Below are 18,553 nucleotides of genomic sequence, written 5' to 3'. Positions count from 1 at the left end.
TGGGCTGAGAAAAATGATTTCATTGATTTAAACAATTGGAACAAAGTTGCTTGTTGGGAGCAGATCCTTATAGGAAGCTGGGCTTCTGTGAATGAGAAGTATTCTGTACAATCATGGTGATCTACTTGGTAATTTACAAAGCCCAGGGAATACACTGGGGGACCTGGTGACACAGATAGTTCTACTCCTCTGGCACTTTCTTTTCATCTAAAATGTTGCCAGGTTCCCTGCCATGGTGGGACCAGACCACCCAAACTGCTCTGGGGCTGTAAAGCTTCCAGGGAGAACTTTGGCATTGGAATCCAATACCAACCTGGCCACCTGGTCCATGTCCCCAGCAGATGCCAGTGTCTCTGGCTGCTCAGCAGGGACTTTGAGAGAATGTGGTACAAAACAGGTTCTCAGCATACCTTGTCACCGTGTGGCTCTGAAATGCTTCCAGAGGCCCTGGCAGCCATAGTCCTGCTGCCTTGCTGGCTCTCACTTGACTTGGTGGCAGATGGCAGAGCTACGGGTGTGGTGGTGCTGGGGAGGAGACGTCTGGGGAAGGTGGCTGTCACTTTTCTGGACAGAGTGTGCCTGGGTTAGTTCTGTCCCAGGATGAGCTGTCACCTCTCTGCACTCTTCACTAAGACGGTACTTAGACTTCACGGCCACTGATCAGAGTAAAATCCTGGGAGGATGGGGTGGGCAGTGGAAGGCCTTTTCCTGAGATTCTTTGGTGCCTCTTGGGATCGCAGGTGTGTACGAATGGGGATCTTTCATACACCTTTACAGCTGCAAAGGGCTTTGATAATCAATAGCATAATGGTTCTCAACCTGGGGACCCCAAAAGCATTAATGAGGGGTGTTTATTTCTGGAATTTCGTCAATATAAAAATAATAAACCCAGAAATCAGATCCATACCCATGACAAACCTTCTCATGCTGACAGCATATTGAGTTTCTTTGCTTTGGGCTGGAATGTATGCACTGGATCAGTTAGCACGGGTTTGTGTCTGTTGACAAAAAGCTCTGGTTAACAGTGATTTATATCTCTGATTAATAAATCCAAGAAGATTAATTAACTAGCACTTAATAGATGTAGTGTGCTGGCTAGACATAAACCCTTTAAACATGGGATCTCTTGGGGCAAAGTTCTGAAAGGAGATCTTCATGATGAAAAGGGGAGAAACTGCTGATCCAGTGCAACTCTCCTCTTTTACAAATGAAGACATTCGAGACCCAGAGAGGTGGAAGCACTGGCTCAGAGTCACTGGGTCCTGAAGTCTCAGATGAAGATAGAGTTTGTGTCCTCGACTGCCAGGTTCTCATTCTTTCCATGACACCCTAGTGACTCCAGGATACTTAGGTGGCCCCCATTCTCTGGAGTCAACTCCACCCAATCAAGCCATTGGTTTTCTTGAGTTCCAGGAGGGATTGAGCTGTGGGTCACCCAAAGACGGCTTCCAGGGTCTAGACCCTGGTGATGCTGGAAGTAGGTGTGTGTCCCTCCTTGGCTATGCCTGCTGGCCAGCCAGCCACCCCCTCCTTTTTTTAAGCCATATCATTTGTATTGTCTTTATGGGCAATAACTAAGGAAAAAAAAAAAAAGGGCCAGCCCTTAGGAAATTCTGAATAGGAAAAAGAAAGAAAGGGAACAGAGGAAAACTGAGTTAGGAAGGCAAGCAGGGAGATTGAACTTCACGTCTTTAAATAGCATCTTTTTGGAGCTGATGGGGATTCAACACAATCCATGGGCCAGGAACTTGGAACCAATGAATCCAGTTAATTCTCGCAACAACTCCATCAGGCAGACAGTGTGAACCTCACCATACAGAGGAAGAAACTGAGGCTCAGATTTATTTGGTGACTTGACAAAAGGCCTGGCTGTCAATTAGCTCATCAGGGATCCAAACCCAGGTCTCTGTGGCTCCAAAGCCAGCCCCATTTCTGTTGCATCTGGTGACCCTTATCTTTCCTCCTCCCCTACAGACACATAGAGAACTGGCGCAGTCTTCACACGCTCAATGCCGTGGACATGGAGCTCTACACTGGACTCCAAAATCTGTGAGTGCACCCGGCCACAGAGAGGTCTTTCCCTGTGGAAGGGGCGAGTGTTGCCTGGTCTGCCTTCTGGGGTGGAGTGAGGGGCACAGCAAGGCTGCCATTGGTGCTTCCCCTGCTGGGTCTTCTTTTGGTAGAGTTGGCAACATACACTTAGGGGACACCAGAGGCTTCAAAGGCCATCTCTTCACACCCCTTTGTTTCACCCTAGTCTAGAGAGGCAAGGGGGTTGCGTGAATTCCCATCTTGAAGGTAGGGTTTCAAGGCAGGCCTGGAACCCAGGCATGCTGGGTGAGTGTCCTTTCCCTAGCTTTGTGCTTGACTGATGAGCCCCATGGAGTATGAGATTTCCCAGCTACCTCCTCCCTTGGATGTCAGTGCTAGTGACTGTGGGGACCTGGAGTGGGGAGAGGGACAAGGAACAAAGAGGGCTGCAGCCCTGCCATCACTGGACCAGCAGAAGCCCTGGTCCTTACCCACTGGCCAGGATGGATGAAGGGCAGCTGCCAGTACGACCTCTGACCTCCCAGCCTCACACAGGGCCCCGGGGCAAGTGAGCCCAGATGCCTCCACTGAGCACCCCAGCGGGCCACCTGTAATGACTGGCAATGAAGAGGTGCAGATGACCCACAGGGCGGCTGCAGGGCCAGCCTTAGCCTCACCCCCTGCCAGCCTCAGCCCAGAGCAGACATCCCTCTGCCACTTCAGCTCTGCTGATCCTCTTTTGCTCTCCGTCTAGGACCATCAGGAACTCAGGACTTCGGAGCATTCAGCCCAGAGCCTTTGCCAAGAACCCCCACTTGCGTTACATGTGAGTAGAGCTGGGCTGCAGGAATGGGGGGCACATGGCAGGGACTCTCGGGGCAGTGAAGCTGGAGACCTGAGGTCTAGACCTGGCTTTGCCTCCAGGAGCTCTTGGGCGAGGTTTTGAACTTTCTTGGGCTTCCAGTTTTGCCTCTTAAAAGTATTATTTTGGGTTTGATGATCTCTGAGGTTCCTGTCAGAAGGAAAAATCTAGGACTAGGGGCTGAGAGGGAGAGTCAGTCTCCTGACACCCAAGTTTGTTCACTTTCATGATAAAACTTGCAACTTTGTGGGAATGTAAATGATAGGGAATTCTACTCATATGTAATGTGAATACTACACTTCTGAGACCATACATAGGCCCATAAGAGTGTGTATGTGTGTTAGGACTTGGAGGTTGCAAGAAGAAAGAAAGCATGGCCAATAGCCAGTGTTATGTCTAAATAGATTCTGGGTTCAATGGGGAAAAGCTCAGAGAAGTGGAAACATCTGTATAAAGTCACACAGCTTTGTTTGGGACAAGTTAGAGGTCAGGTGGTTATGGGTGGGGGTTCCTGTCTGTCTGTGCCTCCTTCACCCTGTCTCTCCCCTTTCCCTAGTGGGGATGGAATCACAAGAGTTGATGCTTCCTCTCTAAGCCCAGTTCTAGGTGGATAGACTTTGGGATTTAATTGAGGACTGCCATTTCCTGGGGAGAAAGTGGGCATGAAAGGAAGCCTGGGGTGAGTGATTAGGGGAAGTGCCAACCTGCTGCACCTGTAGAGGGGTACTTGTTGTCTGGGTCAACTCCAAGGATAGTGGCCATCTCGGACATCCACTGGGCATATTCCCAAAGAGTAGAGGCTCTGCAGGAACCAGGTGGGGAGGGGTCTATTGCCTTTGGGGAGAAAGTGGAGAAGTGGTGTGCCTTGGGCTAGTCTTTCCTGTGGCCACTTAGAAGTTTCACTGACTGAGCACTTTGCTCCAGAGGTTCCAGGTGTTTATTTTATTTTATTGCATTTGGAAGGGCAGCTGGGCTGGAGAGAAATTGCATGCACAGGAGCAGAACATCCAGGGGAGCTGTGGGAAGTGGAGGGTAGGGGAGGTGGGGAAAGGGAAGAGATCACAGTGAATCCCGGTGGACGAGTTGTTTTTTCTTTTCTGGGGAGTCCTGACCTTACCCCCAGGCTCTGTGTGTTTTCCCAAGCACATAGTGAGTGCTCGATAAATATTTGTTTATCAGTATGGCCACCTCTGCTTTCTGCGGAGCTTTCTTTTATCTCTCTGGAAATAGCAGGCTCTATGGCCACTGCTCAGGGCCAGATGTATCAGCTCCAGGGGACTGAGACCTCCCTTTCGGCTGTCTAATTTAGCTGTTGCCCCTTGCCGCAGGGTAGCGTCTGTGGTGAGAGTCTCCTGATGTGCGTTCTTTGCAACTGGAGGCATAGCTGGGACCAGAGGAGGGTCTTGGACCAGATGTTCCAGGCGTTTATTTTATTGGGGGTTTGAGTTTCACTGTAAAACATCCCAAGGGAAAGGCTGAGAAGGCTCTGTTTTCATAGTAATTAATACAAGGGTCACAAAGCCAAATGCCCATGGTGGACCAGGTGGGGTCATGTGTTCCCTCCAAAGAGGCAACCAGTCATCAGTTCCAGCTGACTGCTGCCACATGGAGGTGGGGCCTGCTGTGGTCAGACTTGTTTCCAGAAGACTTGGAGATTCCATGAAACAACTCAAGTTTTAAATGCTGCCAACTAAAAACAAGACCCTTCAACTCCATGGGCCAAACGAAACTACTTCCATGAGCAGAATGTGGCACATAGAGTGCCAGCTTGTGGTGTGAGGTCATATTTGGGGGAGGGACGCTGTCGATGTGAGAGAAACCCTCTTCTCTTTGAGGACAGGGACTGGGTGTTCAGGTTCCAGAGCCTTCTAGGGTATGGTGTCCCTGCAGCTCTTAGGGAGAAGGAGAAGCTTTGGGACCCAGGCTCTGGAGTGGGAGCAGGGTTGCATCTTGGGCTGCAGGTGTCTCTGAAGTGGATTGTACCAGAGCATGTCTTTGGCTTGCCCTTAAGGATCCTGGAAGAGGGCTGTGACCCATTGTCTCTTTTGGAATGACCTGGGTCTGCTGAGTGGTGGCAGTGATAGAGGCTTGTGGAGGTTTGCAAGACTCCCAAGGCTTTGTGGGTAGGAGGACCTAGTTGGAGTAGGACCCAAGGATACCGTTGAACCTGCCCATGACCTTGGGCCCTGTTTTCTCCTGGACACATTGGCCACATTTCTCCTGGACACACACTTGCCAAAGTACTTGCTATTGGTTACAGGGGGATTACCGAGAAGGATGGATGACCATTAGTTCACCCCTAGTTTGAGTCTGGCTGTGCATTAGGGGCAAGTCAGGGTGCTCAACCTCGTTCAAGAAAGTCAGCATCCAGTCAAGTGGCTCTGATAGGCACAGTGGGACGCCCAGAGGAGCCTGGGGGTCACAGAGAGACGAGTCAATAGGGTGAGGCATAGGCACTGGCTTCATCCAAGGGTTTTATTTATTAACTTTTCTTATTTATGAAGACACACATCAAATTTCCAATTGAGTAAATTTCCCGGCAGCTTTGGGACATTTTCTCCTGGCAAATGGGCCAGGTTTCTCTGCTGTCTCACAACATCTTCTATTTCTGTCCTCTAAATGCATTTACAAGTCTTCTGGCCCCAGCTGAGCAATCACAAGATGATCACTTACTCCAACACTAATTGCCGAGCCCTGGCTTGGCGGCTTTTTTTTTTTTTTGGAGGCGGGGAGGTGATGGCTGAGAAATCTTTTCGTCTCTCCTCTGTACAAAATAAGAAGTAGGAAGTGATATCATTGCCTCTAGTACTGATGTCAAATTGTCCAAATTCTTCTGATTGGTTGAACTGTCTCCCATCCCTAAGCTACCGGTGCATTAATCAGTGTAATTCTTCCTCATGGTAGAAAATGAATTGACAAAGTTTTGGCCAAGTTGTCTGCTACATGGTAGGCTGGAGATTAGGACTCTTGGGCCCTACTTCATGGTTTATGAGTGACTGACCATCTTTTCTTGACTGTTTCAGTTTTCTCTACCTTTTGTAGACTGTGGAAAATGAGATATGGATGAATACACATCAAGGGAAGCCCATTTTTGAGAGATGGGAATATTCTCCACCCTCGTATCCCTTCTCTGATCCTAAGAATTTTGGATTAAGGATTTTTAAGGATATGGATTTCTGAGATTGATAATTGGAATAGCTATATGCCAATCTGAAAAGTGGTCATAATAATAGTGTCTATTCGAGGGATGGGATGTGGTCAAGATTAAATGATAAGAGGCACATACAGCTCTCAGTCCAGTGCCCAGCAAATAGTGAGCGTTCAGAGAGGACAGTTGCTAGTAATGATAGTAATTAAAGTTATTATTGCTGGTGCTGATGATAGAATCAAAAAGAAGGGGTTAGGTAACCTTGATGGGTACTGTAACCACTTCTTTGTCCTGGAAAAGCTGAATTTCAGTCTCACAGTGGAGCCCACTTCTCTGGTGACTGGAATACTCATATTCTCCAGCGTCTTTCTTCATTGTACACTGATGAATAAATCCGGATGAGTTCTCTATTCTCTCCATTTATCCTCACTTGCTCTAGACTGTATGTAGACTTCTCTGTAGATGCTGTCAGTTTCACAAAGGACCTAAGCAATTGTAACTGATGAGCCGACAACTTTATTTATTTCCACCTGAGTAGAGATCTTGTCCACCAGCATTATTGAACTTGGGTTGTTCTTGGAGTCCTCTGAGCCCTGTTTCTGCAACCAGCCCCTCTTTCCCTTTATGGGGTGTGTTTTCTCTGATATGGCTCATACAGACTGGATCGCCACAGTCTGGGATCCCATACATGAAGAATGTAGATGTCTGTCTATGAGCTGCACTCAAACAATGGTACTTACTTTCATCATAGAGCTCTTTATGGTTTTCAAAGTGCTTTTCCATACATTATCTCATTGAATTCTCATAACCATCCTGGGGGCAGGGATATGGTAGGCAGCTTTATTTTACAGCACAGAAGATAGGCTCAGAGAGGCTCTGACTTGTAAGTAGCAGAAGTAGAACTGCACCTAAGTCCTCTGATTCTCTTTCCAGGAATCTTTCCACTATAGCTCATGGGCCAGAAGAGGCAATGTTTTTTCACAGAAGCAATTTAAAAAGTTACTATGCTTTGCTAGTCATTACTGTGTTTAGAAAACCACATAGAACTGCTGGTATCAGAAAAGAAGAGGGAAAGGCTAATACTGGTTGAGAACTTCCTGTGTGCCAAGAACTGTGCCTGGTGCATTGGCAAATATAAGCTCACTTACTCCCCACAGTAGCTCTAAGTTAGGAGTCCTCTCTCCCCATTTCATAGATGCAAACACTGAAACTCAGAAGTTATAACTGAGTTCTCCTAAGGTTACACAGTAAGTTAGTGGAACAATTAGGATGTGGACTCTAAATCCTTTGAATCTGAAGTCCGTGTACCTTTTTACATTCCAGGAGCGTTTTGTCTCTCTGGTTTTCACAGCAAGAACTTCTTATAGGAGGGGTGGGCATCTTTAAAGTTCCGTGAAAGAGCTGCTCTTTCCCCCTGGGGATTCAGCACGATCCATCCTCAAAGAGCTCTGTTGAGAAAGCTCTGTTTAGTTCCTCTTTCTATTCAGGTCAAATCCTATAATGACAGTTACATTACAACCTGAGTATCTTTATTACAAAAGATTTCTTAGCATTAGCCTATGGCCTACTTATTTCCAAGAATATTTAATGTAAGATTCCAGCAAGCCAAGAGAATTTATTTAATCCCTAGAGTTGATTGTGGTGGGATCTCTCTTGGGCTCCATTTCTTGCTCTTTTCCAAAAAGCTCTAGATGCCGGACTAAGTTATTTCTCCTTCTTTTGGAAGCAAACGTGCACTCAATCTTTAGCTGGGAGTGTCAGTCGCCAGAGTAGGGTGAAAGATGGAGAATGTCCTGATTTGAGCATGATTGTATCAACTGTGTTATGTTTGCAAGGAGAGGAAGTCAGCGATGCTGGGTGGATAGGAAAAGAAGAGGTAGCCAGGGTCCCTACCCTTTTAGGACACTGACTCCATATGTAATACATTTCTCTTGAGATTATTGGGGTGAAAAAATGGTAATATGGATTTATTACGTATTATAAATTACTCAATATCCTTTCTCCTTGAAATAATCCCAGATTCTGAGTTTCAAGATGACGTGTAGATAGTATCTCAGTAAATTTTTGCTTTTCTGCCTGCCCCCTTACCTCTGCACTGAGACTTTTCTCCAAGTCCCAAAAGGATTGGCAACTGGCACACTGGTCTCCCTCACTGCTTCTCCACGAGTATCCTCTTCTTCTGTTCTTTGTGGAGGAGTTAGCCATGAAATGCTGGGTAGCTGACAATGAGGAGCGTGGGCTTTAAAGATAGAAAGATCAGGGTTCAAATCCTAGATCTTTCACTTCCTGCTGTTGACCTTAGGCAAGTTATTGAACTTCTCCGAGGTTTGAAAGGAAAGTAAGAGTTCCTACTTCATAGGATTGTTCTTAGCCTTAAATAAGACAACCCCTGGAAAGTGCTTAAGACAATGTAGTAGGAAAGACTCAATATATATTTTTTGCTATTATTAAAGAGTTCCTCCCTACACATGTTGGTCTCCAATTGTGTAGAATCATAGATAGTCAAAGCTTGAGGGGTCCTTAGAACCAGCTCCCAAATTTGTATTCCTGTCCCTGCCCTTTAGCTTCCCATATCAAACTGCTTACTTGCATGCCCGAGTTGGCCAAGACGGGATTCTTGATTTCATACCAAGCCCTTCCTCCCAGCCTCTTCTTCCTCAATGCTTCTTGTGCTTGTAAGTGGTACCATCCATCAAATTGCTCAGGCCAAAACCTTGGGAGACATTCTTGATGCCTCTCTTTCTTTTACCTGCCTTCCCTCTTCTTCTGACATTGTTTAATAAATTTCGTAAAATATTTTGTATCCATCTGCTTATTTACCCCTTCCATCCGCATGTCTATTGTCTTGGTCCAAGTCATCATCCCCTCCTCTGACACTGTGACAGTAACCTTCTAACTTAGGTTTTCCATGCCTTCACTTTTGTCTGCTACATTTCATTGTCAACACAGTTGCTAGAGTGATATTTTATTTATTTATTTATTTTACAATTACTTGTTGTTTATTTGAAATTGAAATTTAACTAGGCGTCTTGCATTTTTGTTTTCTTTTTTTTTATACTTTAAATTCTAGGGTACATGTGCACAACGTGCAGGTTTGTTACATATGTATACATGTGCCATGTTGGTATGCTGCACCCATTAACTCGTCATTTACATTAGGTATATCTCCTAATGCTATCCCTCCCCCCTCCCCCCACCCCACGACAGGCCCCGGTGTGTGATGTCCCCATTCCTGTGTCCAAGTGTTCTCATTGTTTAATTCCAACCTATGAATGAGAACATGCAGTGTTTGGTTTTTTGTCCTTGCGATAGTTTGCTGAGAATAATGATGGTTTCCTGTTTCATCCATGTCCCTACAAAGGACATGAACTCATCCTTTTTTATGGCTGCATAGTATTCCATGGTGTATATGTGCCACATTTTCTTAATCCAGTCTATCACTGATAGACATTTGGGTTGGTTCCAAGTCTTTGCTATTGTGAATAGTGCCACAATAAACATATGTGTGCATGTGTCTTTATAGCAGCATGATTTATAATCCTTTGGGTATATACCCAGTCATGGGATGGCTGAGTCAAATGGTATTTCTAGTTCTAGATCCTTGAGGAATTGCCACATTGTCTTTCACAATGGTTGAACTAGTTTACAGTCCCACCAACAGCGAAAAGTGTTCCTATTTCTCCCCATCCTCTCCAGCATCTGTTGTTTCCTGACTTTTTAATGATCGCCATCCTAACTGTTGTGAGATGGTATCTCATTGTGGTTTTGATATGCATTTCTCTGATTGCCAGTGATGATGAGCATTTTTTCATGTGTCTGTTGGCCTCATAAGTGTCTTCTTTGGAGAAGTGTCTGTTCATATCCTTCACCCACTTTTTGATGGGGTTGTTTTTTTCTTGTAAATTTGTTTGAGTTCTTCATAGATTCTAGATATTAGCCCTTTGTCAGATGAGTAGATTGCAAAAATTTTCTCCCATTCTGTAGGTTGCCTGTTCACTCTGATGGTAGTTTCTTTTGCTGTGCAGAAGCTCTTTAATTAGATCCCATTTGTCAATTGTGGATTTTGTTGCCATTGCTTTTGGTGTTTTAGACATGAAGTCCTTGCCCATGCCTATGTCCTGAATGGTACTGCCTAGGTTTTCTTCTAGGGTTTTTATGGTTTTAGGTCTAACATTTAAGTCTTTAATCCATCTCGAATTAATTTTTGTATAAAGTGTAAGGAAGGGATCCAGTTTCAGCTTTCTACATATGGTGAGCTAGTTTTCCCAGCACCATTTATTAAATAGGGAATCCTTTCCCCATTTCTTGTTTTTGTCAGGTTTGTCAAAGATCAGATGGTTGCAGATGTGTGGTATTATTTCTGAGGGCTCTGTTCTGTTCCATTGGTCTATATCTCTGTTTTGGTACCAGTACCATGCTGTTTTGTTTACTGTATCCTTGTAGTATAGTTTGAAGTCAGGTAGCGTGATTCCTCCAGCTTTGTTCTTTTGGCTTAGGATTGTCTTGGCAATGCAGGCTCTTTTTTGGTTCCATATGAACTTTAAAGTAGTTTTTTCCAATTCTGTGAAGAAAGTCATTGGTAGCTTGATGGGGATGGCATTGAATCTATGAATTACCTTGGGCAGTATGGCCGTTTTCACAATATTGATTCCTCCTATCCATGAACATGGAATGTTCTTCCACTTGTTTGTGTCCTCTTTTATTTTGTTGAGCAGTGGTTTGTAGTTCTCCTTTAAGAGGTCCTTCACATCCCTTGTAAGTTGGATTCCTAGGTATTTTATTCTCTTTGAAGCAATTGTGAATGGGAGTTCACTCATGAATTGGCTCTCTGTTAGTCTGTTATTTGTGTATAAGAATGCTTGTGAGTTTTACACATTGATTTTGTATCCTGAGACTTTGCTGAAGTTGATTATCAGCTTAAGGAGATTTTGGACTGAGATGATGGGGTTTTTAAAATATACAATCATGTCATCTGCAAACAGGGACAATTTGACTTCCTCTTTTCCTAATTGAATATGCTTTATTTCTTCCTCCTGCCTGATTGCCCTGGCCAGAACTTCCAACACTATGTTGAACAGGAGTGGTGAGAGAGGGCATCCCTGTCTTGTGCCAGTTTTCAAAGGGAATGCTTCCAGTTTTTGCCCATTCAGTATGATATTGGCTGTGGGTTTGTCATAAGTAGCTCTTATTATTTTGAGATACATCCCATCAATATCGAATTTATTGAGAGTTTTCAGTATGAAGGGCTGTTGAATTTTGTCAAAGGCCTTTGCTGCATCTATTGAGATAATCATGTGGTTTTTGTCTTTGGTTCTATTTATATGATGGGTTACATTTATTTATTTGCATATGTTGAACCAGCCTTGCATCCCAGGGATGAAGCCCACTTGATCATGGTGGATAAGCTTTTTGATGTGCTGCTGGATTCGGTTTGCCAGTATTTTATTGAGGATTTTTGCATCAATGTTCATCAGGGATATTGGTATAAAATTCTCTTTTTTTCTGTTGTGTCTCTGCCAGTCTTTTGTATCAGGACGATGCTGGCCTCATAAAATGAGTTAGGGAGGATTCCCTCTTTTTCTATTGATTGGAATAGTTTCAGAAGGAATGGTACCAGTTCCTCCTTGTACCTCTGGTAGAATTCGACTGTGAATTCGTCTGGTCCTGTACTTTTTTTGGTTGGTAGGCTATTATTGCCTATTGGTAGGCTATTATTGGTAGGCTATTATAAATTGAGGCTATTATTGCCTCAATTTCAGAGCCTGTTATTGATCTATTCAGGGATTCAACTTCTTCCTGGTTTAGTCTTGGGAGAGTGTATGTGTCCAGGAATTTATCCATTTCTTCTAGATTTTCTAGTTTATTTGAGTAGAGGTGTTTATAGTATTCTCTGATGGTAGTTTGTATTTCTGTGGGATCAGTGGTGATATCCCTTTTATCATTTTTTATTGCGACTATTTGATTCTTCTCTCTTTTCTTCTTTATTAGTCTTGCTAGCAGTCTATCGATTTTGTTGATCTTTTCAAAAAACCAGTTCCTGAATTCATTGATTATTTGAAGGGTTTTTATATCTCTATCTCCTTCAGTCCTGCTCTGATCTCAGGTATTTCTTGCCTTCTGCTAGCTTTCGAATGTGTTTGCTCTTGCTTCTCTAGTTCTTTTATTTGTGATGTTAGGGTGTCCATTTTAGATCTTTCCTGCTTTCTCTTGTGGGCATTTAGATAAATTTCTCTTGTGGGCATTTAGATAAATTTCCCTCTACACGCTGCTTTAAATGTGTCCCAGAGATTCTGGTATGTTGTGTCTTTGTTCTCATTGGTTTCAAAGAACATCTTTATTTCTGTCTTCATTTTGTTATGTACCCACTAGTCATTCAGGAGCAGGTTGTTCAGTCTCCATGTAGTTGAGCGGTTTTGATTGAGTTTCTTAATTCTGAGTTCTAGTTTGATGGCACTGTGGTCTGAGAGGCAGTTTGTTATAATTTCTGTTCTTTTATATTTGCTGAGGAGTGCTTTACTTCCAACTATGCGGTCAATTTTGGAGTAAGTGCGATGTGGTGCTGAGAAGAATGTATATTCTGTTGATTTGGGGCAGAGAGTTCCATAGATGTCTATTAGGTCCGCTTGGTGCAGAGCTGAGTTCAATTCCTGGATATCCTTGTTAACTTTCTGTCTCGTTGATCTGTCTAATGTTGAGAGTGGGACGTTAAAGTCTCCCATTATTATTGTGTGGGAGTCTAAGTCTCTTTGTAGGTCTCTAAGGACTTACTTTATGAATCTGGGTGCTCCTGTATTGGGTGCATATATATTTAGGATAGTTAGCTCTTCTTGTTGAATTGATTCCTTTACCATTATGTAATGGCCTTCTTTGTCTCTTGATCTTTGTTGATTTAAAGTCTGTTTTATCAGAGACTAGGATTGCAACCCCTGCCTTTTTTTGTTTTCCATTTGCTTGGTAGATCTTCCTCCATCCCTTTATTTTGAGCCTATGTGTGTCTCTGCATGTGAGATGGGTCTCCTGAATACAGCACACTGATGGGTCTTGATTCTTTATCCAATTTGCCAGTCTGTGTCTTTTAATTGGAGCATTTAGCCCAGCCAGATTGATATTTTAAACATATAAATCCAGTCATGCCACTCAGCTGCTTAAAGCCCTCCAATTACTTCTTGCATTACTTACAATAAAAGCTAAGCCCCTTTCCACGGCCACAGTACTCACATGGATAGTTTCTTTCTCCCTCTCTAATTGTCTTGCACTTTTCCCCTTCTTCTCTCTGCTGCCTCCTTATGAGCCTTTTCAGTCCCTTAAATGTGCCAAGCTCATTCCCACATTGGAGTTTTTGTCCCTATTTACCCATCTGACCCAGACAGATACCCTGCTCTGGATCTTGGCATGGCTGGCCCCTTTTCATCATTCACTCAAATTCTACTTTCTTAGCAAGGCCTCCTCTGACTGCTCAAACTTTGTGGCCTTCCTTCTCCTTACAAATATATCACATTTTATTCCATCATGTGGCTTAATCATTTCCTTTGCCTTTATTACTAGTGATCATCTGCAAGTATCTCATTCAGCTATTTGTTTAAGAGTTGATACTCTGTCTCCTGCACTGGAATGTAAACTTCCATGGAGCCAGAACTTTTACCTGTTGTATCTCCAGCACTGAGAACAATGCCTGTCATATGCCAAGTGATCAGTAGCGATTTGTTGCATGTACAAGTGACTCTAGTCTGACTTGATCATTTTCTGGATGACAAGAGAGATGTCTTGAGTTGAGAAGAATTCTGACCAAGATCCCCATTTGTAAGAGCTGAGCCAGGACTAGAATCTGGGCCTTCGTACCCTCTGTGTGGCATTCCTCCCATCATATTTATCCTGTCTACTTTCCTTGGGTCTTATCTAGCCAGAGATCCTCAGACTTCTATGTATGGCAGAAACCACTGTAGCCCTGTTTAAAAGAAGAGACATATGGACTGGGCGCAGTGGCTCTTGCCTATACTCCTAGCACTTTGGGAGGCCGAGACATGTGGATCATGAGGTCAAGAGATCAAGACCATCCTGGCCAACATGGTGAAACCCCATCTCTACTAAAAATACAAAAATTAGCTGGGCTTGGTGGCACGTGCCTGTAGTCCCAGCTACTTGGGAGGCTGAGGCAGGAGAATCGCTTGAACCTGGGAGGCAGAGGTTGCAGTGAGCTGAAATTGGTCCACTGGACTCCAGCCTGGTGACCCAGCAAGACTCTGTCTCAAGGAAAAAAAAAAAAAAAAAAAGAAGGGCATATAGGCAAATATTACATGAAAATCACTTTTATTATTGGAATGTACAAATATAAATAGTAAAGAATCATATCACAGTATCACCCTGCTGAGGTGTGATGCAAAAATGTACAATGTAGCTTTCTTCTCATTCAGTTCTTCTTGCTCAGAACGTCTATCAAACCTCCTGCTTAAGCTATTGCCTCTAACCCACCCTCATCACTAATTCAGTTATTTCGATAAATAGTTGAGAGTATGTGCTCTTGAACCACATGGCCTGATATTTGATTCTGGCTTTATCACATATGTTTGTATATCTTGGGCAAGTTACCTAACATATCTGTGTCTTAATCTCCTCTTTTGGAAAATGGGAGTAATATGGTTGTTAGCAAGATTAAATGAATTAATGTATATGAAGCATTGAGGAGAATGTCTGGCCCATAACAAGAACCCAATATATGTGACAGTAACCCTCTTGGTATGCAGCTGGATAGTATGCACTGAAGTATCCATCAAGTCTTCTATGTTTTTCCCCAAAGTGCTTCATGCTGCAGAAGATTTATCAGTAGACAAGATGTGGTTCCTGTCCTCAAAGCTTACCATTTATTTAGGGAACACGGGACCTTGACAGAGTCAGGACAGGGGTTTCTAGTTTTTCAAAAATCTTTTGAGAATGGGATGAAAGCTATAGACTTTCTCCTCATAAAAAGCCAATACACACATACATATACCATCTCTTGGAAATTTTTAGGGGCTTGCAGACTTCCCTTGGATTCTGGATTAAGAACCTTTTCCAAAGACGTCCTGGAGAGAAGTGTGTGGTGGCTGGGATGCATGATTTGCACCTGGTAGGCCTAGGCCATTAAAGGAAATATGATTCCAGATGAGACTGGGCATGTTCAGGGTCCTATGCCTGTAGACATAGTGTTCTATAGCACTGTGGGATAACTATGGTTAACAATAATGTGTAGTTTCAAATAGCTGGAAGGAGGATACTGAATGTCCCCAACACAAAGAAATGCTAAATGTTTGAGATGATGGGTATACTAATTACACTGATCTGATCACTATACAGTATATGTATTGAAACTTCACTGTGTACCCCATAAATATGTACAATGATCCTATGACAATTACAAAAGTAAAATTAAAAAGAATATGATTCCAGATGTGACATATGACACTTATGCCATGTTCTCATGGGCATAAAAGAATGCCTTCATAGCTTATAATCTCCTATGATTAAGACAAGTTAGGAATATATTGGTTATGGGGTTTCTCTCGGAGGTGATGAAAATATTCTAAAATTGATCATCATCTAAAATGGATATTCTAAAATTGACCAATTTGATTCTGAAATTGATCATTATCATGATGAAAATATTATAAAATTGATCATCAGTATACTAAAGTTGATTCACAACTCTGTGAATATATGAAAAACTTTTGAATTGTACATTTAAGTGGTTGAATAGTGTATATCTCTCTATCTCTCTCTCTCTTTCTCTCTCTCTCTCTATCTTTCTATGTCTATCCTGTGTTTCTTCTTAGAATATGCTTTCAGAGTCTGTGTGGGGCCTACTATGTCTCTTTTTCTCTGCTGTGGGGCAAAGGATGTTACTGTTCCAGATGGAGGCTGCTTCATTAGCTGGAGTCTTGTTGGGAAGATGATGGGAGCAAAGTCACAGCTGACCTTCTGGGGACATGTAGCGTAAGAGAGAAATAAACTTTTATTGTGGCTAAAAAATAGAAAGAAAAGATAAACCAGGAATGACAGAGACTGTAATTAGTGTATGGAGTAGATAGGCTACTGGAGGTGCATGAAACTTGGTGTCTAAGCTATTACCCGATTCTTTTCTCTCCTACTCAAGACAGGGTCTCAGAACACAGATGAGAGAGATGTCATTACAGGGATAGCTTTGAACCTCCTCTCATTTAAGTATCAGGAAGTAAATGGTAAGTGAGTGGTGATTCTTCATCAGCGGCTATGGGTTGTTGGTGACACAGCTCGCACCTTTGACACACTGCACAAACGGCTGACATTCTCCAGGGACTTCCAGCACGAGGCAGTGGAGGAGCTGCTGGAGGGCTCTGAGCAGGGCTGCTGACCCAAGATGGGCAGGAGTGACTGGGCAGCCTTATGGAGCAGGTGATAGCTGGCCCGGCTTTGGAGGAAAGCGGGCTTGGGTTGGTGGACAGCTAGCTTATGGCACAGGGCTGCAGCTTACCATGGGGTGTGCACAGCTGTTTCCCCCTGTACCTTCTGTTGGAGCTGTTTGGACATGTGCTCATGGGTACAGGCCACTGAGCCTGTCTATCAGGTATACTGAAAAAATTGCCAAGGGAACAGCATTCGGAAATGGAGTCATTTGTCCATGGAACAGGATTTTCACAGAGTGAATGATGTGGGAGGCTTGAGTCAGGACTATATGCAGTGGTGTGTCTAGGTATAGGCCAGGAGGAAAGATGCTGGGCTTTGGGTTCACAAGAGTATATGGGAGGGGCTGGAGGGGATGGCTGTCAATCATTAGAGGTATTTTTTGGCTACAGCAGGGCTAGGTGACCACATCTTGCACATCCCTTTGGCTCTTTCTTGGTCTTATGCTGTGACCTTGGATAAGCTGTGTAACCCATTTGGTCTGTTTTCACATCTCAAACATGAGACAGTGTTATAAGTGGCCCAATCCTGACCTCATAGCATTTTGGGAAATTCTTCCTGGAAGAAAGGTTGCATCTGGGACACAGCTGGGGCCACTGAGGGACAGGGACAGAGGAAATCTGTTGTCTATTTATTTTGGTTTTGCTCACTTTATTCTACTCCTCCATCTCACCTCCTTGGAGGGGCAGTCATTCCAATGCAGTGAGTTCCAGGGACATAACATAAGTGAAGCACTGATTATAGACCAAGCATTCCTCTATGCACTTTGTATGTCAGTTCATGCTCATAATAGCAAGTGGACATCATTGTTGTCCCCATTTTACAGATGGGCAATTTGAGGCACAGAGAGGTTGAGTGACTTGCTTAAGGTTTCCTACCTTCTAAGTGGCAGAGCCAGAAACCAACTCCAGGTTGCTTGCCTCTAGAGCTCCAGAGCCTCCGCTCTACCATCTCTTGACCAAGGCCAACTCAAGTCATCCTTGGCTGTTTTCAGTTCAGGAACCCAGCTGGAGAAGAGAGGGAGTAGGCTTCAGAGCAGCACTCCTCAAAATGAAGGGCAGATGGAGGGGAAGGCCCACAGGAGACCACGAAGGGAGTGCCTGAAACCATGTCCTTCTTTGCACCTGGTTGCTAGCAGGGTCTGGGTGAATGGGCAATGCCCCTTAGCCTACTGGCTGGCACTCGGGAGGGCCATTAGCAGATGATTACACAGAGTGAGTGTTTAGCATAGAGAATGGAGCCTGATGATCGAGCAGGTGGAGATGAATCACGCTGTGATATGTTGATGCAGGAGTGGCAGATTTCTATTTTCCCCATTTCCAGGGAGCATGGGGCTACACCAGTGCTGGATATCTTTGGCCCATTTCAGGCAGGATTATGACTGTAGGTGGCACACCCTGTTACAGAATGGGAAAGAAGGGGATGTGGGCCAGATTAGATAAGGTCCAAGGCTCTGTCTGCTCTAACATCCTGAAATTTTGTGCCTGTGTATGCAACTTCAACACCTGACACTTCCTAGTACAATCAAGCAATGCTATTTCTGAAGGTGTGCCTGGTCCCCGCATTCTTTCCATATCCCAGCCCCTATGGCACATGATAACACTGAGTAGAGCCTTTATTGTCCTCTTTTAAATGGATCCTCCCTGCTTTTATTGAACCCCAAATGTGTTATTGAACCCTAAATGTGTTTTGCACCACAGAATTGACCAAGCTTCAGATTTTCAACGGATATTTCTTAGTTTCTACTCTTGTATCTGCTCCCTCCAAAGAAAGTGAATTCCCAGTCCCCTCATACCATTAGTCTCCTGGGTGCCTACCTCTTCTGAGGCCCTGTAAAGGAATTGCTCCTTGTTCTCTCATGAGGCAGGTGGCAAACTTCCTAAATTGAATTTCCTTTTCCTTGTCTGCTTGTGTCTCTCCTCCAGACGCCCTGTGGTCCTGAGATTACTTATGTCTCCCAAGCCCCAATTATTTCTTTCTGTTCACTTTGTTTGTGGACCACATTCTGATTCACCCAGGGCCAGATAATGTGGCCACATGCCTCACCTGCTGGCCCACTGCATGTTTGTGATATGTACTTTGCAATTCTTAGTCGAAAA

At 43.9% G+C, this 18,553-nt stretch overlaps 1 protein-coding gene across 20 annotated transcripts in view; it reads left to right on the top strand.

Moving 5' to 3' along the window:
- Nucleotides 1–18,553, top strand: part of NTRK3 (neurotrophic receptor tyrosine kinase 3) — a 386,973-nt gene that overhangs the window by 66,957 nt on the left and 301,463 nt on the right. For all 20 annotated transcript variants that reach the window (XM_077937781.1, XM_077937778.1, XM_028850223.2 and 17 more), the window contains 2 exon segments: nucleotides 1,975–2,049; nucleotides 2,786–2,857. In XM_077937781.1, the coding sequence (XP_077793907.1) occupies nucleotides 1,975–2,049; nucleotides 2,786–2,857 (147 nt within the window).

The sequence above is a fragment of the Macaca mulatta genome, chromosome 7 (assembly GCF_049350105.2).
Source record: "Macaca mulatta isolate MMU2019108-1 chromosome 7, T2T-MMU8v2.0, whole genome shotgun sequence".
Classification (NCBI taxonomy): Eukaryota; Metazoa; Chordata; class Mammalia; order Primates; family Cercopithecidae; genus Macaca; species Macaca mulatta.
Note: the sequence above shows the minus strand (reverse complement) of the source record. Positions and strands in the feature narration are given on the sequence as shown.